We start from the raw sequence: 23,853 nt of genomic DNA, 5'->3' as shown, positions 1-23,853 counted from the left end.
CAGACACAGCTGGGCTACGTGCCCACCGTCTGAAATAAAACCTTATTACCCAGGGGCTATTTTTGGTGCCCATTGGGTACTTTATAGCTCACGTGCTACATTTGTACTTCTGTTGCTGTGAAAAATTTTATCCAACCTCAGAAAAATACCATTTTTTCCCCTGTTTTGTGCAGTATCCTCTGTAATGAGGAACCATGGCCTTTAAAAGAAAAACAGCAAATAAATTTGGACCTCAGTTTGCATACAGACCACGCACAAACGCCAAGCATGTGCAGATGCATACTTAGGAATAAAGTTGCCAAGAGAATGTTTTAAACTTCCAGTTTTCACTATCCATAAATCTATCTCGGCCTTAAAAACTTTCTATTTGCCTCTTTCCCAAATCCAAGCAATTAACGGGAAGAAAGTTACATGAACACAACAGTTATGTTGTCTCTTTCTGGCCCAGTTTTGTGGCGTAAGGAGAGGCCAACTTCCCAACTCTCCTCATTTTCACTAAGGGGAATAATAAAGACCCTGTTCCTGGGTCTGGGCTGGACCTTGGGGTTACAGGTGCTACCGACAGCCAAGAAAAATAGGTGAGCTTAGTCCCGCAGACTTCTGACTCTTCCTCATCATCTCTCATGGAGCCTCCCATTCCTTTGAAAGAAATAAACAAACTACCGTTTTGGTTTGACAGTTTTATGTCCAATTTCATAGGTGCTGATGATACCATATTAGAGAGGAATCAAGTCTGTTATTCTGCCTCATCAATCTCTTACATGACAATTAAAAGACATTCTTCCTTGGGGAGGCTGAAGCTTTTATATGGGGGTGTATTTTTTTTTTCCTGGGAAACATTAACCCCCTTAAAAGAACAGATTCTGTGTGCAATTATTTTGAAATAAACTTGGAAAAGGGTTTCCTAACTATGGAATATACCCCTTTGACTGTAGACAGGTCTCCTCTGGCAAAAGTTGATACCTGATTTAAGAAGAGTGAATCATCCTGAACTTTTGTGTCTTATTCAAAAAGGTGCTAAACTGTACCTTCACCTCTGCATTCACCACATCCCACTCTCAAGGGATTCCAAGGGAGCCTGGGGCACCTGACTCTCACAGAATCACAGCCTACAGGACTGAACTTTAAAGATAATCAGACTTCTCCATAAAACTGTACAAATCTGCATGTTCTCAGCTTGTTCAGAAGTATAATAAATTGGTCTGTTTCACCAAAGACTGGCAAAACTTCCCCTGCATGGAGATAGCTAATTGATTTAAGCTATATTCTCTAAACATTTTACATAAAAAAAAATCTATCCCAAAAATTAGCTGGAAGGCTATTTTATTGCTCAGCCATACAGCCAATATTAAAAAATGTGGAGTTTTTGCAATTTTTAGGGCCAAGTTTTATTTTTTTTCAGGAAGCAATCTTTCCTTCTATGATTCATGATTGTGTTGAATTGTCTAAGGTAGGAAATATCAGCTTGAAATTACTGTCATGTGCTATGGGAACCCAATGGTAGAGTGTGGAACTAGATCTTCTCCAGCAGGAAAAACAGCTGGTAAAAAGTTAAGCCAATTGTGTGTCCAAGTAAATCCTGGAATGCAGTATGCAAAACAACATGTGTTCCATCAGAAATCCTCAAAAGAAAAGACCATTTCCTCAAGCAGATTAGCTATCTCAGATGAAGGACATTATAACCAAACAGGCAGGCTGCCATCCAGGCACCTCTGTAGGTCTTATTTTCCTCGGTTTCCTTGTTTTCCATTATTCCAAGAGCAGCCAAGAATACTCAACACCATAAAACAGGTGAGGCTTTAAGAGAGTATGAGAGCAGGCACTGTCTTCAGACTTGAACTAAACAAAGTTTTCTCCTAAGACACCCCACACTCACTTATCTCTTTTGCTTCATTAGTCTCACTCCTGACTCTTACTGTGAATGACATACAATATGTGAAAAATTCTACCACATATATTAAATGCATACTATTACTCAATCTTCTGGACATACATTCAGAGACATTCGCACAACTGACACATACAAACAGCAAGACACAAACTTTACCAAAGATCTGAAAGGCAGACACACAGATTTTATATATATATATTCACAAGAGCAATTGTTTTATCTTAAAACCTTTCTAGAACAGGCATATACTGCAGGCTTTGGCAGTAAAGATAAAATATTATGGGATCCAGCCTTACTTTGTTTTTCTCATCCAAATATACACATTTTATAACAGAGGATCAGTTGCATCCAGAATTATTACTGCTGCTTGACGACCAAAATGCCTCATATAGTGCTCTACTCATGAAACTACTGCAAACATCCATCTTGCCTGATCAACAACAGCTTCTTTGGGGTGGAGGAAAAGAAAAGAAGCATATACATGGTTCACTTAAAATGCAGTGACAAAAGCAGCATTTGAAGGCATGTGTTCAAAACAGTCCCATATTGTTATTACAGATGGAAACAGTGAAGGAAGAGAAACATAAGAAACAAAAGCCAGCTTTTGTGAGTTCCAGAGCAATCCCTTATGATCCTGGGTCTTGTATAAGACGATTTGGAAGCTTTGGAAAGGCATTCAGGGTCTCTCCCTGAATAAGGCACTGTAACACAGTCTTCCATGAGCCTGGACCAGTGCCACGACAGTTTCTGCATAATTCATTGCACGTTTTGCTAAGTGTTCTCTGTATATCTATATAGAAATATACACATAGACATATATGTAATTTTCCATATGCTTTCCTGCAAAACATCAGAAAAACAAAATCAATTACATAATGGAATACAGAATTCAGAATATGCTAAACTTAGTACCTGCTGACATGTCACACGTGCTCCAAACCAAACAAGAGATGCGTTGATTTGCAAGTTATAACTACTCTAAATCTGTATATATAAATTATTTCTTCACTCATGAAGTTTTCATATAGCCCAGCCGGGAGGTCTAATGTTTGACTTTCCAAGTAGCTTCTGCCCTTTTCAAGCCCCATCATCTTTTCAGCACATTAGCACTATTCCTAGCGATTCCTTGTATCATTCTCCATGACAAAATGTTGGTTAGGGACAAAACTAAACATTTTTTTTCAAGTCTTAGAGTTTAGATCTACATAAGTATAGAGCAGTGTCTTGAACCTCATCATCTTTGAACATAAAATGCTTAAGAGATGCATTAAGCAGATCCCTATTCTTATGGAAAAATGCATATTCTTCAAACACCATCCTGCCTTCATCTTTTCTTCTGCAGTTGAAAAGAGGTGCAACTAGAGAGACTGAGTAGCTGGCCAGATTATTTATGGAATACTGAGATCTTAATTTAAATTACCAGTCTGTAATCAAAGTCAGCAGCAATCATAACCTGTAAATGGTCAGAGGCCTCTCAGTGAATCTGGCTGAAGTGAGTACTGAGCCCTCATCAACTAGCAAAAGCACAGGCTGTTGTGAGAACTGGCTATCCTGGACCAGGCTTCAATGCAGCCCTGCATACCATCTCCAAAAGTGACCAGAAGGAGATATTCTTTCCATAAGAAATATGCCAAGTATAGCATTATCTTCCCATGCTGAGTGGTCAGTGACTTAAGGACTGCTTGAGACAAAGCTTGTAATCTTAATGCCATGATTAACAGACACTGATGGGTCTATCTTCCTTTAATTTGTCTAATTTTTTTCATTCATTTTCAGCTCACATGGGTCTTCTGCATCAGTAAGCTTCACAGTTCGTTCTTTGTTTTCCTTTTGAACCAGTTGCTTTAAATATCATTAAATACCTTTTTGGTTTTTGTTATCAGAATTAGTAAATAATGACCTGCATATTTACCTATTGTGTCTGCTATGGCTGTAAGCAGAAGCCACTATGAACAGTCCACTGCCTCTGATAAAACACAGTACTGACTGTTTCATTTTACAAACTAATGTAGTTTCAACCCTTTTTGATTCTGCAATTCCCAGTCATGTTTTAGTGAAAGTCTTTGAGGCTAGGGCTCAGATACCCACTTTTTATGTTTCAATCATACTTGTACATTGGAATTATTTATGCAAGAGACTGAGAACTGAGTCCTTGATTTAACTAAACTACAGTTGTTACCTCCCACATGATGTGATCGTGTGAGTTCACATTTTATCTCAGTTCTTCTTCCTCTTCCTCATCTTCAATTTCCTCTTCTGAGTCATCCTTATTCTTTGAACTGTTGCTGAATTCAAGGTTCCCTTCAATATCCAGTACCTGTAAGTGCTGTAGGTTTTGGAAGGTACTTTCCTTCAGTGCTCCAACTGCAATCTTATTAAACCTTTAAACAAACAAAAAGGCCTTCCTGTTAAAATAAACCCATTTTTAAACCCAACACAGAAAAGAGGAGACTAGGAGGAAACCATCCTGCAGAATTACTCTTAACTTACTCTGACCCAAGTTACTCTAACTTTACACTGACCCACAACAGCATTCCAGGAGTTCTGACTCCTCTGGGTGGAAAAAGGAAGGGAAAGCAGCTACTGATTAGCAAACAGGTAAATGCAGTGACTGAACAAAGTTTGCTGACAGCACTCTATAGCATCACAAAGGAATCTGCATGAAAATACTGGGAAACATTAAGTATCTCCCACTAATTTCAAGTTCACTGACCAAGCTCTCAAAAAACTGCTAATTTCCTCCAACCCAGCCCCTCTTCCCCCTTCCTATAACTGTATTCTGCAAGGAAAAAAATCATAATATTGGAATTCCTCCCCCACAAATTCTTTCTCTTGGTGTTTTGCTTTCTTCTTCCCAGAGGAGGAAGGCATCTGCTCCATAGCCCACATTTCAAAGTGTAATTTGCTTTTTCATGAGATTCTGTGTCATCCGTTGATAGTTTAATTCTTCTCCCACAAAACTGAAACTACTGGTAGCAAAGTATCCCTTTAGAAACAAAGCAACATACAATAATTTTTCATCTGTTATTTGGTTTTCCAAGAATATAAATAAACTCATCTGCAATTTAAGAACCTCTCACATATACTGCTTGCTCTGTTACTCTCAAACATGCCTAAAATCATATTCTATCTAATATTCCAGATGTATATTATCATTTCACAGCACTGCTGTGATTAATAGCCTCCCATTAAGAAATACAGCTTAGCTTGGGTGGAGTTCCCTCCTAAATATGTTAGCAAAACAGTTCTGCAAATTCCTTTTTTCTCTTTATATAGAAATATAGAATGTGGTATGTGGTTTCTGGTTTGCATCCAAGAATTCACTAAAATCTCATAAATGTGAGCAGCTGAATAGACAGACTGCTCTAATTTACACCAGACTTTGTAATTTTATTTGCTTGGTATGGAATAATTCATCCAAAAAGGTATGATTCAGAACTATCCAGAACTAAAGAATAGCTCCGTTGCATACAGACAAAATAAGGCCATATTTAGTCTTGCGCACAGGCAGCCTAGGCTTTTGAACACATCCATTGGATTAGCTTAAGGGGTTCATAAATTACTGCTAAGCAGTATTTTCAATAATGTTCCATCAGATTAAAATTTAATATATTACTGGGCCAGATTCTTGCTTCACTCCTCGGGATACATATCTCTGCTTAAGCCAGTTACATTAGTGTGAGTTTACATTGTATATAGAAAAAGTCAGTATCTGTCACCTATAAAAGCAACGTCCTCATCCACCTGACAGAGTAGCAAAAAAACAGAAAAGCTTCTAAACTTAGTAACGTAACTGTCACAGTTGGAACTTGTCATCTGTTTCTGACAAAACTACCAAGGGAATGGCACAACTTCAAGATTAGTCATACACGCATCATTGGAGGGGGATTTTGTAAAAATCCAGGGCTAACAGATGCAGGCAAAGCTGTAATCCTACAAGTGGGCTGTAAACTTTTAGCTCACAGGTGAATATTGGAATATGACATAATGTTAGACATTAATTTCCCAGAATTTCTAACATCCCTAATCCATTGTATTAAGCACAGAAAGTACAATTTCTCCAAACAGAAAGAGCTTGTTATGTGTACCCACATCTTTTCAGAGCAGATGAACATAGTTTCATCATACATTACTATAAAACAAAGTTGCTTATTTAGAAAGTTAGGATTTTAAATACTTTCTAAAAAGTAAGCAAATATAGAAGTGGATGAAGAAGAAAAAAATCTTGTGTGTTGAAGTGGAAACTTGACCTTACCTGAGGTAAATCCCCTTTATTTTGGGTGTGGATTCAAAAGCATTCTCTGAAATTGTTGTGATCTTGTTGTTCTGAAGATATAGATATTCTAGAGATTCTGGCAAGCCTGATGGGATAGAGGTCAGCTGGTTGCCAGCCATGTCTAGTGACTGCAAGGAAGACACAACAAGGGGTCCAATAAATAATTGAATTTCAATATTAGCAGTACTCCAAAAAACATTTAAGTTTGACAATAAATGAGCTTCCAAAGGCTGGCTCTATACACACACCCCCTCCTTTGGAAGTTTATCCATTGTTTTTTATATATATGCATACATACATGTAAGTCTATAAAAATACATATATGTATGCGCTTATAAAAAACTTAGTAAGGTAACAGTGCAGAAGTGAGATGTTTACGCAAAGCTTATGCAGGATTTGTTGTGAAAATAATCTAAAACCCGGCTTTATTTTTCAGATGGTACTTTGGTGAGTCTGCTTCAGAACCTCTCCCTTCTGGTGAAGTCAGGAAAACATCAAACACCGTGTGTACAGTGGGAATTGCAAATTGTCAGCCATGCAGAAGGGTTCAGTTTGAATTCATGGGTGAAAAACTGAAGCAATATTTATTACAGCATAAACAAATATAATCTACCTCTAATTTGCATCAAGGTAAACGTGGCCATGACAATTCTGCTCTTTTACACTACTATTTGGCATCATGATTTCACAACATTTCTTTATCTCTGTCCCCAGGCTTTAGCCCATGTCTGCTTTAAGAGTTAAAAGCAGACTGGGTTTCAGATACACGTGAGAATTCCTTGGAAGCTGCTACTGCAAACACTTCACTAGCTAAGGTTAGTGACTAGTCTGAGCTACACATAAAAACACCCGGAAATATTCTAACACAGAGAATGTATGAAGAAATCAGGACTAAAGGCCATTGCAGCATTTTCCTAGCACCAAGCTGACACACTAGTTACGTATTATTGAAAGCTACACTTCTGCAAACAATTGTAATGATTCCAGTGGTTTTATTCTCCACATAATCCCACTCTGGCAAACAATTATGTAAATGGCTAGCTTTGCAATTGCAGGTAGTCTTCAGTGATTGCCATGGAAACAGCGTGGACTGAAGCCTATGCTAAGTACATGCACAATCAGGATCTCGGTGATGGTTATTCATCAAATCCACTCCAGTGCACCAACTCAAAAACCAACAGCACAGTTAAACCCTTAATGATAAAAAAGATTCATATATACTGTCATGGAAATAATGTAGTAATGCTGTTCCAAAAAAAGAAACAGCCAAAAATGCACCATTAGTCTAACAGAATTTTAAGTATGTGCTATTATCGGTACCTTGCTTAATACAAACAGGGTTTGCTGTGGGGTAGGTACAACCGAAGAGCCAATGTTTGACTCAGCAACACATTTCTCTGGCTTGACACTGACTACAAGGGAGTGACAGTAGAATAAAAGTAGCGTGAAGCAGCTATAAATCAGGCCTTTTGAAAAGGAAAAGCTTGTCATTCCAACCAACAACCAAAGCTGCCTAACAGGTCTCATGACCCATTTTTGTTTGGAAAAAAAAAAAAAAAAACAACTCAGGTGACATTTAACCTATTGCAGTGAAAAAATTCCAGCATCTGTAATTCTCAACATCTTCCTTCCAGACTATTTTTAATTTTTGATATTTTTGCATGCACACACACGCGTATCAGCAAGGCACCAAACAAATGCAAAATGCATTATTAAAGCTATGGACCAAATCTGCAGCTGATACAAACCAACAGCTCAGCAGTTACTGGTGCTGCATTGGGGATTCACACTAACTGAAAACCAGCTATGGTTTATTCCCAGAAACAAGAAAAAGGGAAATGTTCACATAGATAACGTTTGGATTGTCTGAAAAGACACTGGGGGCCAGTGTGACATATGCTCCACGTCCCTTATCCCTGATCTGCTCTGAGATGCACAAACTGCCTGTACAGTGACCCAGCTATATGCACCATAGACGGCTGCCATATGACATAGGTAATACCTCCTACTGCAGGAAATAGGCTGTTGCCTGAAAGGAAATGCAGACAAATCCTTCAGACAGCATAACAATTCTGAAAGGTCATTTTGCACAGCACAAATGATTACAAATGTTCCTGCCTGCCTTATGGTTTAACTTTCTCCAACAATTAAGCAAATGAGAAGACTGCTTGATTGAATCCAGACCTCCTAGCTGCTATCCAGGTGCCTTAGCCAGCTGAGCTGCTAAATCCCACAGCTTGGCCCGATTGACTATAAGCTGATGTGGGGGCTTTGAGAATTAAGAGTGCTTTTGTTTATGCATTCCTTCCTCCTGCTGTCTCTCTTCAGAGCTGATTTTAAATCTTTTGGGAGACATGCTATTTGAAAGGCATAATTTCAGTTTTAATGACAACATTTGCTAATGTTTATCTGAAAATACAGGGCACCATTAGGGTTCAGAAGCAAAGATGACTTTACATTTCCCAGAATTAGTAGTACATGGTGGACGACCACCACCATGGTCAGCAATGGGAGGTACGCACCTCTGGCACAACAGATCATCATTTCTACTCTAGAAACAGAGGGTGTGGCACTTACAAGGCAAGCCCAAAACAAAAGGACCAAGTGCATCTAGTATTGGCGTTATACAAATTGGCTTAGGCAGACACATGAGGACACCAGCATTACTAAAACAATTAGAGAAGGTGATGTTTCTACCTGGAGGCTGCTGAGTTCTCTCCATGCTCTTGAATAAATGGAATTTACTTTCAGTTTATTGTTGCTCAAATACAGTTCCCGCAGCTTTGTCATCCCGGACAAAGTCCCTTTTGGGATGACACTTATCTCGTTCTCTTTCAGCTTCAGAATCTGCAAGTTCTTTGGAAAGCCAAAGGGCACTGTGTGGAGATTGTTTCCAGAAAGATCCAAGGATTTCAGTTGCCTCAGTTTACGGAAGGCCTCCCGATGGATCTGGGGACTTTTGAGCTTATTGTAGCTCAGGTTCAGCTCTTCAAGGAAGTAAGTGGTAGCAAAGTCATTCCTGTTAATCTCAGAGATCTGGTTATGAAGGATCATGAGTGTTTTCACTCGCCGGGGCAGCCCACTGGGAATCCTCTCCAGCATGTTGTTGTACAGGTGGACAGTGTGCAGCTTCTTTAAGCCATGGAAGGCTAACGGGTGAATACCTCGGGCTTTTAATTTGTTATTGTGGAGCAGAAGGTACTCCAGGTTCTTAATTTGGGTCAAGACATCTCTGCCAATCACCTTAATTGCATTCTTCTCCAGGTGGAGGAGGACGATGTTTCGAGGTAAACCACTTGGGATTTGTGAGAGGTTATTGCTGGACAAATCCAGATACTCAAGACTAGACAATTTCCTTGGGAAAGCAGGAAAGAAAACACTCTCCATTTAGATTCTGCAAGGTGAAACAATAACCAGGTTTCCCTAGGATCTGACAATCTTTGCTTTAGTGTCTTTTTACCCATCACAGCTCCCACTACTGCCCTTTTTTCTGTCATTATATGACTGATGTGGACAGCAAAACAGGGGGCTCCCATTAGGGAGCCATCAGGGATTAGGACTAAGCGCTGCCATTGCTCCCTAGCCACACTAGCAAGAGAACCTGCTGGAGTCCACAGATACCCGAACTGCCATGGGGCTGAGACCTGAGATCAGTTTTGCACTCTACTGTTCTCTCATTTGACACCACAGATAGCAATGTGTGAGCAATCTCACTGAAAAAATACCACAAGAAAGATGCCATGGGAGCACCATTAGAAAACATTTAGCTCTCGGTTTCACAGAAGACTAGCCTGAGCATGAGCAATTTCTGTCTCTGCAAAAGCGTATACTGAAACTGAAAAGCAGTCCTGCTTTTTAGATGATGAAATATTACTCTCATGAAAAGCAGAAATGCTACTTCAGTGTCCTAGGCTAAGGCAGTGAACTTCTCCTGACCCTCCAGCATTATGGAAGTGAGTCAGGCCTAGAGCTGCTTTGTGTAAGCTACTGAATCTGGATTCCATGGACTCAGTTGAAGCTAAAATAAATCCTCAGACCAGCACTTACAGCAACTGGATGTGGATCAATGGTATTATATGCTAGGACTGAGGAACCCTCTATTCCCCTGTATTTCAAGTCAATTTGTCAGTTCAAATGAGACTTTTAATCTGCATGGCACCACATAACCCACTGCAGAAGACTAGAAAAATTTTAGAAAATGCAAGAACTCTTGCATTACAGACATTACTTACTGGTTACTACACTGCTATCCACAGCTATCCACACATGCTCTGAATGAGCAAATATACTCTCTGGGTAAAGTACTTCATTGCTGCAAGCTGTAACGCTTCCGCAGCTCGGGGTGCATTTCAATAGCACTCTGCTGGGTTCTACAGACAGTATCGTGAGAGCAAGGAGCAATATCCACCCCTCTGCCGACTGCAACTGGTGCCTTAGCTACAGCCACTGTACTCTGTTCATCAAAATCTTAACAGAATGTGTATGTCCAACACGACCTGGAGCCGGACACAACACAACTATTGTAAATTACTAAGAGAGTCTTCTGGGAGTGGGATGAGGCAAAGGAAAGCACAGTTTGATACATTTTCATGCCTGGAGATCAGAAAAGCGTACAGAATTAAGGTATGGGCAGGACAGATTATGTGATCTGGATTTTCAGGTAGAACAAAGACAGTACTCAGTGCAAGCAGAAACACAAATGTTAACTTTTTGAAGTGCTAAGTCCCAGGTTAAATTTAGGACAGCCAAAGGCTATTTCTGTCGCACCCGTTTGTAGCAAAGCTTTTGCAGCCATCTGGCTATTGAGCAGCACCACTGCATCCCCTCCTAGTCCAGCAATCCATCTGCACTGGAGTACGGCTGTGCCAGATGAATCCACAACTGTGTATCTGTGGCTGTTCTCAAGTCACCTTCACACTTCACAAAAGTGGCTTTAATGAAGATGACAGTCTGGCCTTAACTTCCGGTGAACTGCCTTTGAAACTAGGAAGTCCCAGGTAACCTCACTTTTGACTGGTTTGGAAGAACAGAGACCAGCTTTCCACATCGTTCTAGGTGGCCTCCCAGAAGGCACTTAGTACCAGGTGTGACTGGGTCTGTGGCAATCAGGGAGTGATGTAGTCTGATGTTCAGCATTGTGCCTTTTGTATAAAAGTATTCTGCAGTGTAAATTCAAACCACTCACCCAGACCTTTACTTTTGAATGGCAGCGTCTGAATCTAAGTCTTTTCATATAGATTTAGCAGAGAAATGTGTAACATTATGCAGCTTTTAATAAATGTACTTTTTAAGACATACTTTTTTTTCAGCAGATATACTACTGTGGTAGAAGAGATAGACAGACACAAAGTGAAGGGCAAACTACAGTTCTCAGTCTCACCAGAAGGTTTCGTTGTCCATTCCTTCATTAGTCAAGTAGTTATTCTGCAAATACAGCTCCCGCAGACCTGTAAGTTCACTGAAGGCTCCTTTGGGAATCTTCTCTAGCTTGTTGTTCTAGAGTCACCAGAAGAACAAAACACGTTATTTGGCATGAAACAACATAGGACATTCAGGTTCTGCTCAGCTAACACCAGGCAATCAAACTTCAAATGGGCTAGGCATATTTCAGGGGGCATTATAATTCTGATTAAGAAATAAATACAACTACTAGACTGAAATATTACAACCTATTTTTATTGATTCCCCGTGGAATCTTTGGCCTAAAGAGTTAGAATTTGCCCCCCTGCCCCCTGGGAAGTTTTATTTTGTATTCATAGTCCTTCCACCTACGTGCGAATGTATAATGTAATCTAGGCAACTACTTCTAGAGTTTGCTCAAAATTTCTGGATTTTGTAAGACAGATTTCACCATAAAGAAGAATTAAGCTGGAAGCTGGGAACCAGCTACCCTTCCAGCACTAATGGCATTCCAAAAGGTACAGTTCCTGCAATGTAGATTCCAAAATAATTACTCCCATTGCCTTAGTGTGGCTTTGGAGTAGCCAGCAGACCGACACAAACAAAATATAAAACTAAATTACACTTAGAAGTTCTATACAGTAACTGTAAGAATTACATACGAAACACTGACATGGAATTTGTACAATCCACATATTCACAATAATGTGATGGACAGACTGGACCAGATTCATGTGCCAACTAATATAAAGTCAATACCACCACAGACAGAGTATCTCAGTGAATAGAGAAAGGAAAAAAAAAGCTCTGTCACACCTAAAGTACACCTTTTGGGCACTTTTGGTTCACTATTGGCTGTCTCTCATTTCTCTTTGTCCTGTTTTTTTCACAGTCAAAATATCCAGGTATGTGTTACTACTGACAGGCAGTGCACTTGAAAACGAAGTGCTCATTTCTCTCTTCAGCTCCTCTGCCCTTAACACAACTGGTGACAACAGGGAAGGACACGAGTTCAAAGTGTAGCCCTCAAAGTCTGAGACCCCTCTGGGAGATAATGATTACTTATAATTGGCAATAAAATGCAGGGGACTAGAAACTTCACCCTTTGCAGAGAATTTCCAGCAATGTAAAGGATCAGACAGTTTGCCTTTACTGTTCTTCAAGCTGGAGAAGCCTGTTTTCTAGAAGATTAATGTGAATTAACAGTGAAACCTTCAAGGGAAAAGAAAGCTGGGAGGCAACATAGAACTGCCTAAGTCCAGGGGCTGATAACAGACTCGAGTCTACACACATCCAAGGAGCTGTCAACACTGGGAACAAGCAGAACCAGGATTCCCCACTGCTGCAGCTCTCCCATTGTTAACAAGGCTGAGATCTCCAGCACAGACATGATGAAGCACTTTTATCAAAATCAGATGACACAGAATTAAAAATGCTGGAGACTAGTTAATACCACAACTTCTGCTATTGGACTATAGCTGGAGAAGTTGTAGCAGTAAAGGATCACTGATCCAAACTCTCTCTGTGTTGTCTGAATTGCCAGTTCAGTAGCAAACAAAAATCACTGATGCTAGGGAACAGTAGTCTATGTAAAATTAGTTAGTGAGCAAAGCCAGCACAGAGTGGGTAAGCAGCTGTCAGGAAAAACAGAATCATCAGTGGCAAAGTTAACTGGGAGGCCAGTCACTGGATGGCCATGGAGAATGATCTACCTTCTTGTACTAATATGTATTAATATCATTATATGCAGGGAAGAGACCAACAATGCTACCACACAGGCATTTGCAATACATTCCTCTGAAAACACAGAAAAGCATTTTTGTCCCCTGTGAGCATTCTGATGTTTTTCAAAAACACAGTTACTTATGAACAAAATAGTAAGGACATGGGAGACAGCTACTGTTGAGGATATAGCAGACGAGACTTAGAAAGGGCCTGGGAACATTTCCAAGTGCACTGAAATGTCTTGGCTGTGTGGTTTGAATCCCATACAAACACAGTAGTACTTTGTCACAACCGTAAAGGAATACAAAACCTTGTTGTTGTTACCTTTAAGTGTAATTTATATAGTGCTGGAGGGAGATTCTTTGGAACATACTTCAAAAAATTGCTGGACATGATGAGTATCTCCACATTATCAGAGCCATTGAACATATTATCCGGTAACCCGGCATCTGAAAGTTTGTTGTTATGAAGATACACAGATCTGTTGGAAGGAGAAAAAAGATGAAGTTAAACAGATAGTGAGATCTGGGCGTATTTGTTTACCAAGAGAAAGGTGTTTAAAAACTATATTTCAATCTTCTCTTCTTTCCTTGAGATAATTAGATTTGTTTTTAAAATGTGCCCTTTAATTTAGCAAGGGATACAGATGCAAAACCAAGTGGTTGGTCCAAATGCTCTCTGAAATTTAGGTCTATTCAAAATCCAAACCTGCATGTGAACACAAATTTCACGAGTAGCCTTATCTTTACAAGAAACTGAGTGCAAGTCTGGGATTGTGCAGTGCTTTGAAATCAAGAAGGCTGGTGTGGTGGCCTCACTCAAGAGGGTTAGAACTCGTATATGATTAACAGGTATGCCCCCAATTTTAACTTCTATTTGGAATCAAGTATGGGCTTCTTGGATTTGCAAAATCAACCTGTACATCTCTTACGTAAGGGCCATCACTCACCCCACCATTCTTTCTGCTTCCATGAAGGCTGGAAATACCCCAGGAAACAGCTTCTCTCCTACTAGAACTCAGAAAGGCATAGAGTACTGACAGAAACACAGAGTAGATTATCTGGAATAATTTTGGTTTTTAATTAAACTTTGGGATCAAGAGAAAGAGGCTTTCTTATTTTTCCCTTTGCCCTTCTTACTTTTAACATTCAGTGTTCACAGAGGTGTTTCTCCAATCAGATTTTTTAAAACAGATTAATTCTTTCTTACACAGGTCTTAATGCTGTATAAAACAATTTACCCCTATGAAGTTATTCCTGCTTTTCACTGGCTTAACTGCTAAATGAATTCATTTGTCTTCTTACTAACAAAAGAAAGTATAGGACTTTACAGACTTTGATTACCCCTTCCTTTCCTGTGTTTACCCCAAGATGCAGCAGGCAGCTAAAACTGTAGAGCCAGGTTAAAACTGCAAAAGAGCACAGTGTCAAAGTGTGCTTTTTTAACTTGTTCTTGGATTCTCTACCAGTTGCAGAGAACTTGGCAACATCTTCCTGGAAGGAAGGAAGGAAAGGCTCAGTATGGAAACACAATTGTATGATCACACACCAGGGAGCTCAGGATCACACACCAGGGAGCTCAGAGTCACACTGAAAATATTGTTCACCCTGCATGGTCAGCTGTACTTTTAACTGACAAATATTTGCCTTTCTGAAAGCCTCGCTTTCCAAATAATCAGTCTGAGACCAGGAACTCTGCTGGGGGTAAATAAACCAACTGAAATAACTCTGTTAGGATTTTATATCAGCAATCTTGGAAATCAATGAGTTACTATTCTGACTAAAATTAGTTTTGGTATAGGAGAATACGAAAATCACTTCAGAAGAGTGCAAGAATTTTAATATTAAAGCAAAACACAGCAGCTTCTGCAACTCAGACTAAAGAAGAACACATGTATAAAGCTGCCCTCTTTCATGATGAGATATTGCCAGAAATCAGTGACCAACTCAGCTTTTTCAGCTACCAAAAGCCCATGAGACTAAAGGCCTAGTAAGTACAGAGCAGCTTCAGCTCTCAGGGAATTCAGTGGGAGCTGAAAGTTCTTCAGTTCATCACAAGACAGGGCTCTAGGAGCTCAGCTGTGTCAGCTTTTATTAACTGCTTCCAAACTTAGATGTGCAAATCATGACCAACAGAGTTTTAGATGCCTTTGCAGGATTTAGATACTGCAGTGTCCACACAGATTACACAAAATGCCTTTGGAACAGACCATATCTCACAGGAGGTGGTCTATGTGCATCTGAATTTGAGATGGGCCAATGTGCTGCACTGGATCCAGCTGAGAAAATCACAACCTGAAACTAGCAGAGAGACCTTTGAAACCAGGCCTGAGGGTATGAACCACTTCCAAAGGTGCTAAAGTGCTTGGCTTTAATATAGCTGAGTTCTACTCAGCTGCATTGAGTACTGTACTGTTAACCTGATTCTATTTTTTTAATGAATGGACTATTAATAAAAATAGGCATTTCTAAAGAGTTAATCTCCATTTTGAGAAACCAAACTCAACTCCTTTCAACTCATAACTGATACACATATAAAATGGAGACAATTTTAATCTATGAAAAAGCATCTGGCAGCTAGTAAAAGCCCTTGGAATGTGTTTGAGAGATTATTTGATCTTTCATGCTGAGAATAACAGTCAGATTCTTTCCAAAAAGCTTAAGTAGGCAATAACATGGTTTAGTCAGATAGTTTCTTATCACTCACCAACGGCCTCCAAGCAGTGGCAGAACAGTATTATTGTTTTACTTCCTGATCCCTTACCTCAAGTTTGGTTTCTGTCCAAATGTGAGCCCATATATCTTAGTGAGATAATTGGCTGCAAAATCTGCACTGATCAAGGTATTTGGTAGGAATTTTGGAGCCACTGTCAGCTGTAAAAGAAATATACAGGGAATTCCAATTAAATGCAACAAATGTTTTAACCAAGTATTAGATCAGCAAAAAAACCACTTGCAAATGTATTTCCTCTAAACAGGTAAAAACAAATGAAACTGAACGCAGATTGCATGAACAAAAACAAATTGTCCTCACTCACTAATCTCTCCAGGAAGGAGACAGACTTTTGCTCCAAGATATGTGAATATTTGTTTTGGTTGGAAGAGTCCTTTCTCCTTTTGGTGGAAGAAATAAAAAAATTGTTATTCAGAGAGCAAACATGTTGCTTATTATTGTTCCTAATTCCTCAGTCTGCTGTGCCAAAAAAAATCCAACCCACCTCATAGTGGTCTATTGCTTACCCCCATATGAAAGTAATTGGGGGCGGAAGCGTCACTTCATACGTCTGTTTTAATTCTGCATCCATTTACGATGATCTTTTCAATAGAGGATTCAGGTTCCCAAAGGACATGGATGCTTCTGAGCTAAATGATGACATATCAAATGGGACTTCAAAGCAAAGACCTACTATACAGTGATACTTTGTTCACTGAACAAATGATGTATCAGAAACAAAATATAGATAGGTCCTGTCTCCAAAATTTGATAGTTGATGAGAGGTATAGGATTTGATGTGTTTGCTCTTGGCCTATTGCTATATTTATCAGCGATTTTAAAAAATAATGCTGGGAACACCTGCATCTGAACAGAAATTGGTGGAGTGAAATATAATTATTAAAAAAGCTCAGTTTTATAGAACATCCAGATAATACACTACATAGGATCACTGAGTGGCTGCTAATAGCAAAGTTATTCACCTAGAAACCAAGAATACAGGTTACAGTACAGGCTAGAGACAGTTTTTTGGAAACCATAAACCCTGAAGATTTATGCATCAAGATTAAGCCCTTGGGAAACAAATTCTTAACACAATGCTTGTAGTAGACACGATCCTTGAGTACAAAAGCAGAAGACTACTGAATTGCAGGAGGCAGGTGCAATCACCATGGTGACAGATGTTAACTATAGTACTAATGAGTCCACTCTTACAATATTTTATGTACACTCTGAAGGGATCTGGAGAGAACATTTTTTCCAGGGAGATACTGAATTCTTTGTCATCTAAAGGTTTGACACCAGGATGGGAAATTCTGGGCAATGGAAGGGATCTGCCTTCTAGCTTGAAATTCTTGGAATCTGTAAAGCTTCTTCCTTGCAGCACTGCTGTGTGAAAGAGAACTTAGACCTTACAGCCAACTGGGCACAGCAAGACTCACATGATGAGAAAACGTAGTTTTCAAATTGTTATTGCACTAAAACTGCAATTGGTTATTAATAATAGTGTAAAAAAGGAAATATTTAAAAGATGAACAATGTGTGAGAGAACAGACACTTCACTGGAGAGCTGCCTAGCCCAAGCCTTAAACTATGTGTTTACATAAGGGTGCCTAGATCTCTCTCTACTAGTTTATGAAGTGTGCACCGATGGACTATATCCATGAACCTGCAATTTACTGGACTCACAATACAGCTCTATTTTTTAAATGATGAAAGTACATTATTTACCGTTTTTCATTTTCACCTGTGCCAAAACCTCCATCCTTAAGCTGTCTGAAATGTTTAATGGCCACAAATACAAGAAAGATCTTTCCCACAAATTACGCTCCTGTCAGTATTTCCAGAGAGTACGTAAGCAGTGGAAACAGGCATTTCACATCTCACTACAGTTGCCACAGTACTGCTCTTGGCTTTACTGGCAAACTCCCACCTCCTGACCTGGGAGATACAAATTCAGGGAAGTGGATAAAGGCACTCATCTCTGATTAGGAAGGTCCGAGAGTGCCTTAGAAAGAAGTAAGTCTCCATCATGACATAATATTGAGAATTCAGACACAGGAAATAGACTTAATCACTTTCATACACGGTGGCATGTTCAAGCTTTTCTCCTGACACAGGCTATTAGGTCATAACTTTTATAGAAAACAAAGGGCATGGCTCAGATATGTGAAATGAGACTTCAGAACCACAAGAAAGAGGAAAGAGGAAGAGAATTTTCATCCAAAAAGAGTTTTCACTCACTCAGGACTTTGCTTTGGCATTTCAGCATTTAGTCATGAGACAAACTGATGTCCACTGATTGACTGCTTGAAGGATTAATGCTGGACTTTTGTAACTCTTAGCAAAAAATAAAGTTGACTAACTAGCTGTGTCTAGTACACTGCCTAATAAGCAGTAATCTCCATTTCTCCAGCTGCAATTTTCTTGCAGCTTTACTGATGGATCTTCCTTTCCACATGGCAGGTAGTGTTTCTCCACCATTAACTAATGAGTTAACCAATGACCTTGGGATTATACAAAAGTTATTAGCAATTCTGGAACAAGTTTATTTGCTTATAACAAGCTTGGATGTGAACACAAGTACTGGAGCCAGGTGAATCCCATATCACTTTGGGGGTATGGGGAAATGTAAAACCTTCTGCCACCAAAATCACCAGCTTATAGTAAATAACAATGACAGCTTGGGACCTGGTCTACAGTTTGGTGGAAGAGGTTCCTGTCCTTAACAAGGCTTACTGTGGATACTAGGCGATAGATACATACGATGAGAGTGGGGTGAAAAATGAAAAAGGAAACTACAGCCTCCATTCTTTACTTAAAGTACTGGTTACTCATAAGCCTCAGAAGGCTTTCAATCTATTATGATACTTCTTTTCTCTGACCAACCACGCCAGTTTAACGAAAGATAATGTAGCTACATCTGATGGGATCACAACTGAAGATAAAGCAGCATTAAGATAATCCATAAAACAAGGAGCAAACTACCAGCAAATCCCTGCTCTCCTCCAGACACCACAGTAACTCAATCTGCAGTGTTTCCTGCTGCAGAGTGGATGAAGTTTGAAGCCAATCTGGTCTGTCCTGGCTCGTGATTTATAAAGAAATGTGTTATTTTTGCGGGTCCACAACTTCTCACTATAACTAGTTCTGACATTCGCTGATGTTTGCATTTTCTTTTGGGATCTTTTTCTCTCTGCAGTAAAGCCAGAAAAACCAAACACTTTGTTTTGTCACACAGGGAAAATTGGAGTGCAAAGTTCTGGAATATTAGTCACAGTCTGGCTTGTTCCTTTTTATGGAGTTATTAACTGCCAAGATTGTTATATGGAAATGGGGCTTGAAAAGGAGAAAAGAACACTGTGTTACTGTACTGAGGAATGGGTTCCATTCTCAAGCACTCCATACAGAAATCTATGGAGTGATTCTGGATATGTCTTGGCCCAACTGAAAGGTGAATATGGCTATATGTATACAAACAAAACATCAAAAGGTCACAGATTTTAAGAGGATAATAAAATATATATAGACATGCATATAAATACATATATATAGAAAGAGAGAGGGAGGGATGGAAGAGCTGGGTTACTGTAGACAAAAGAAGCTCTGCCTGATGTTTTATCTTATATTTTTCTGTGGCATCTCAGTTTCTTCTGCAGCAAATATTTGTGTACGACCACTGGGGACAAAGAAAGCCATAATGGGAACCACTCAGATATAAGGGTATGCAAGAAGTTATTTAATTTCCTAGCCTTGGCAGGGAAGATGTGCTTCAGACATGACATCCAACTTGGGTCCTACCACTGCAGCTGAAAGAATAAATTCATACTTGTGGAGTTGCACTGTGTGTGGGTATCCCCCCACATCAAACCTAATAAAAAAGTGAGTCAGGGAAAACTGGATAGCTTTTTACAGGGTTTGATGGCTCAAATACAGGTATTAGGATGCCTCTATTCACAAATTTTTCCACCAGCCTCATCTGATGAGATATGCAGCACTTTACATCATTACCCCACAGCATCTCTGCATACTGCCAGCTATCAAATCTGCATGCAGCTGATCCAAAGCCTACTGAAGACGGTGGCAATTTATAAATGCAGGGGCTCTCTGTACTTCCCCACACACAAAAGGGAAACCTTTCACCAGCTGCACGAATAAATAAGTGTTCAAAATACACTAGCACGTGTACCCTCTAATTTTTTAGCTTACTAACTAGCTGTCATGACCTTAGATGAACCTATATTAGAATATCACTTTAGCACAATTTTTACTTATGTAGGATATATATTTTAAAAGAATTGAAGATTTGCTTGTTAAACTTTCAGAACCTGATTAGAAAAAACTCTGAAAGCCTCGTGAGCCTCTTACCTTATTGTTTGCCAAGTACAGGTAATTCAGGTTCTCCAGATGCTCAAATGCTTCCTCTGGCAACCCTTAAAAACAGGAATAATTAATCAGTGATGCTGACACCTTATTGCCTCTCTGAGTGAAAATACGAGATGGTAGCTTCTTCCCTCAGACAGTATCTTTAATGTGAGATTTAAATATTTTTCATTGCCACTGAAACAACCTGACTCAGACCTATTGTTATCTTTTTTTCTTTAAATTAAGAAAACTCCACAGACTCTTAAGAGCAATGGAAGACCATTAAAAATCCTAAGCATGCAAGGCTTGTGGCCAACCCCGCTGGCAAGGGTCAGGTACAGAGCTGTGTAGACTTGCTGTATGGCCGATTACCTGTGCTTGCAGCAACCATGCTATCTGAGAAGTTTATTTTGTCATTTGCTCATGAACCTGCAAATCACTTTTCTTGGAAGGACATAATCTGAGGTTGTTCAATGATCAGATCAATCTGATCTATAATCATGACATTGCCAAAATAACAGCAGTATCTGCAGGTCATAACCCTTCCCTTGTTCTGCTCCTCCACCATCCAGACAGCCGCATAGTAACCAGTTCATAGAGTCAATCCAAATCGGAGCTTACCCTCCCCCAGTAATTATTTTCAGCTGAATCACTCCACACCCAGTGATCACACAAGCACAATTGCTGTCACAATGGAAAGGCTGCAAGTACCATTTGCATCTGCCACTTAGATAACCATAAGTCAAAGGTGAAGTTATTTCCCACATCAAAACATATTGGAAACTCAGGGCTGCACTGAAGCTTGTGAAAGAAACATCAAGCCCAAAGGTAATAATGTCAAAATCTGACTCTGTTAAGGAGAGCCTACCATGTGGTCTGTAAGAGTGATATGTTTTGGATTCCATGCATAATATGCCCACATTCACAGCCAAGGTTGTTCCATATCATTGGATAAGGATAGCAACAGCATTCAGAGCAGCTGGGTGACACACAAGTTAACGACAATTACATCTTTTGTATAGCATATCCTCCCCTCTTACTATTTACTCCAGCTCCCATTTCTTTTGCTTTCCTTACTAACCCCCTGTCAAGCTTCTCTAATAAGCATATGATTTAGCAAGCAAAACCCGCCTACAAAAATCAAAACAATTTTAGAAGAAGGGCAAAAGTTGCCTTATTTGTGATAGATATTATTTATATTAAATTCAACAAGGACTGAACTGGACTAAACTGCACTGACTGACTAGACTGAGCTAAACAAGTGGATTAAGAAACAAGGTCAGTCAGAAGGAAATCATTCAGCATGTAGACATTTCTGGTTCTCAAATGCATTGCATTGATGTGCCTGTGGGACTGGAGGGAGTTTCCTGGATGAGAAGATCTCACGCCACAGTACACAGTGCTGCTGCCAGGTCTCCTCCACTGGTTCAGTACGGCTGCATTCCTACACACTGAGTATTATGTTTCAGATGATAAAGTGCCTCCATGATCTGTGTGATGTCCAAGGCAGCAAGGCTTACAGCTAACCACTCCAACCAAGTCAGTCCATCACTCCTCGTGGCCTTCCTTTTCAGCTGTCACTGGTCTCACCACATAAGCTGGTGCTGTGGAGGCACAGGCTCTGCCTACTGCACAGCTCTGCTGCCTTACCTTTCGAAGTTAGCCTGTTGTTCTGCAAATTGAGAGTTTCCAGTCTGTAAAGACGAGCAAGCTCCTCTGGAAAGATTTCTTCTATCTGATTATTCTAAGAAAACGGAGAGTATTAATCATCAGCAAAGTAATCCAAGAAGGATCCCAATAAACCCAGACTGTGAACTCCAATAAAATTTGGAAATGAACCCACCATGTCAAATCATTGTCAACAGACTTCTCTCCATAATGAGCCAAACTCAGATCTCAAAACCATAACGTCCAAACCTAGCAGCATTTGAAGGCCTGAACCAAGCTCTGTATCATGTGCTCATCTCCAGAAATATCTGGCTTATGCGCTGGTAGCACACAAAGAGTGTGATGATGCCTGGCAAGGCCTATAATCCATCTGCCACAGCCAAACCCTGTCGCTGCAGCAAAGCATTTGCTTCAAGGTTGTCAGCGTGGATTTCCAAATTTATTACTTCTGTTATTTACATGTTGTTTTAAGAACTCCTCATGGGCAGGGAGAGTCAAATGGGCTCACTTTCTCTGGTTTTACTGTCAGGGGTGACCGCCACCAGATTGTCATTAACATGCTGACTAACATTTAGACCATTAACAAGCGATTCAAGTGTTTTAGCATCTGGGGGACCAGTCAAGGACTGCCTGGAAGCCAGGCCAACACACAGAAAGTGACAGCTGCTGCTCAAAAAAGCTTCTTTGCTTTTGGCAGTAGAGGCGGGAGCCATGGCTAGCACACACCTGGCACAGATCTGCTCAAGAAGGTGCCAGCTTACATTACAGTTTTTTCTGTGCTGCACTTGGATGGAAAGCTCTGAACAAAATCTGCAATTTACCCATTGAACAGAATGGGCAAATGGGAGCAATAAACAAAAAGCAGTTGACTCAGGGCCAAAGAAGCATTACAGAGAAGACTGGAAACACTGCCATGCTCAGAGGAGGAACAGCTGTGGGGCTGCCACGCTCCAGCCCTGCCCGTGTCCTCAGGCATCAGAGAACAGGCAGGAAAGGATGCCTGCCCAAATGCTGCTCCCAGGGATCAATTCACTAACAGCAGAGCAGGGAAACCTGCTGACAGTCTAAGGGGGACTGCTGCTTCCACCCGGAGTTTGAATCTCGTATCCTTAGATGACGTCTCTGCAGCGTAACCATTTGCTGCAGGCAGCACATCAGTTTTCCAGGTAAAATGACCCAAGAGTCTCCCAGCCACAGGCAGTCCAACAAGCGCAGCACCAGCTGCCCCGATGTCACATGCAATGTCACTCAGTGCGATGGATGGCTTTGGCCACATTATTCCTGCTCCTTGCTGAGTTGATGCGCTGCAGGGAGAGGGCTGGAGGGAGGACAGGACACTGGGGGACACTGGTTGGGTCTGTGTCTGGACTGGTACACTGTGTTCACAGCACTTTAACTAACACATAGTGCTGCCAGAAAAACCTTTCATAAATGAAGTAATTCAGCCCATGCTGTTCAAAGACACCTCAAAATGAAAGGCTTTCACCAGAAACAGTAATTTTCACTCTGGACAAAAATTTTTCTCTTGGAGCTGGGGAGAGAATAAGGAGAAAAATTTCCTATCTTTTTTCCTCCCGAGACCTGTGGGGAGAGAATTAATGCCGATAACCAGGCACATTGCTGAGCACAAGCCCTGGGCCTGCTGCACCTCCTGCTTCCAAGGAGAAGCCGAGGAGCTGCTGAGGGACGTGGGAAGGAGCTGGGTTCAGGCGAAGGCAAGGACAGGGACAGCCCGGGGGCGCGGCCGGGGCCGGCTCCCTTACCTGCAGGGAGAGGTGGTTGGTCAGCTCGGGCAGCAGCAGCGGGAACTCCTTCA

General features: G+C 40.4%; 1 protein-coding gene across 1 annotated transcript; it reads right to left on the bottom strand.

Annotated features, from left to right (window-relative positions):
* Nucleotides 1-2,055: 2,055 nt before the first annotated feature.
* PODN (podocan) lies at nt 2,056-23,848 on the bottom strand (the record flags this gene model as incomplete). Its single annotated transcript, XM_010086861.1, has 10 exons — nt 2,056-2,731; nt 4,071-4,272; nt 6,147-6,295; nt 8,865-9,522; nt 11,548-11,663; nt 13,617-13,773; nt 16,056-16,165; nt 20,373-20,437; nt 22,020-22,113; nt 23,801-23,848. Coding segments are annotated over 9 exons (1,566 nt in total), but the record flags the coding sequence as incomplete, so codon positions are not given.
* Between the last annotated feature and the right edge of the window lie 5 nt (nt 23,849-23,853).

Source organism: Pterocles gutturalis, unplaced genomic scaffold (genome assembly GCF_000699245.1).
Source record: "Pterocles gutturalis isolate BGI_N339 unplaced genomic scaffold, ASM69924v1 scaffold27376, whole genome shotgun sequence".
Classification (NCBI taxonomy): domain Eukaryota; kingdom Metazoa; phylum Chordata; class Aves; order Pterocliformes; family Pteroclidae; genus Pterocles; species Pterocles gutturalis.
This window is presented reverse-complemented; position numbering and strand designations above follow the sequence as displayed.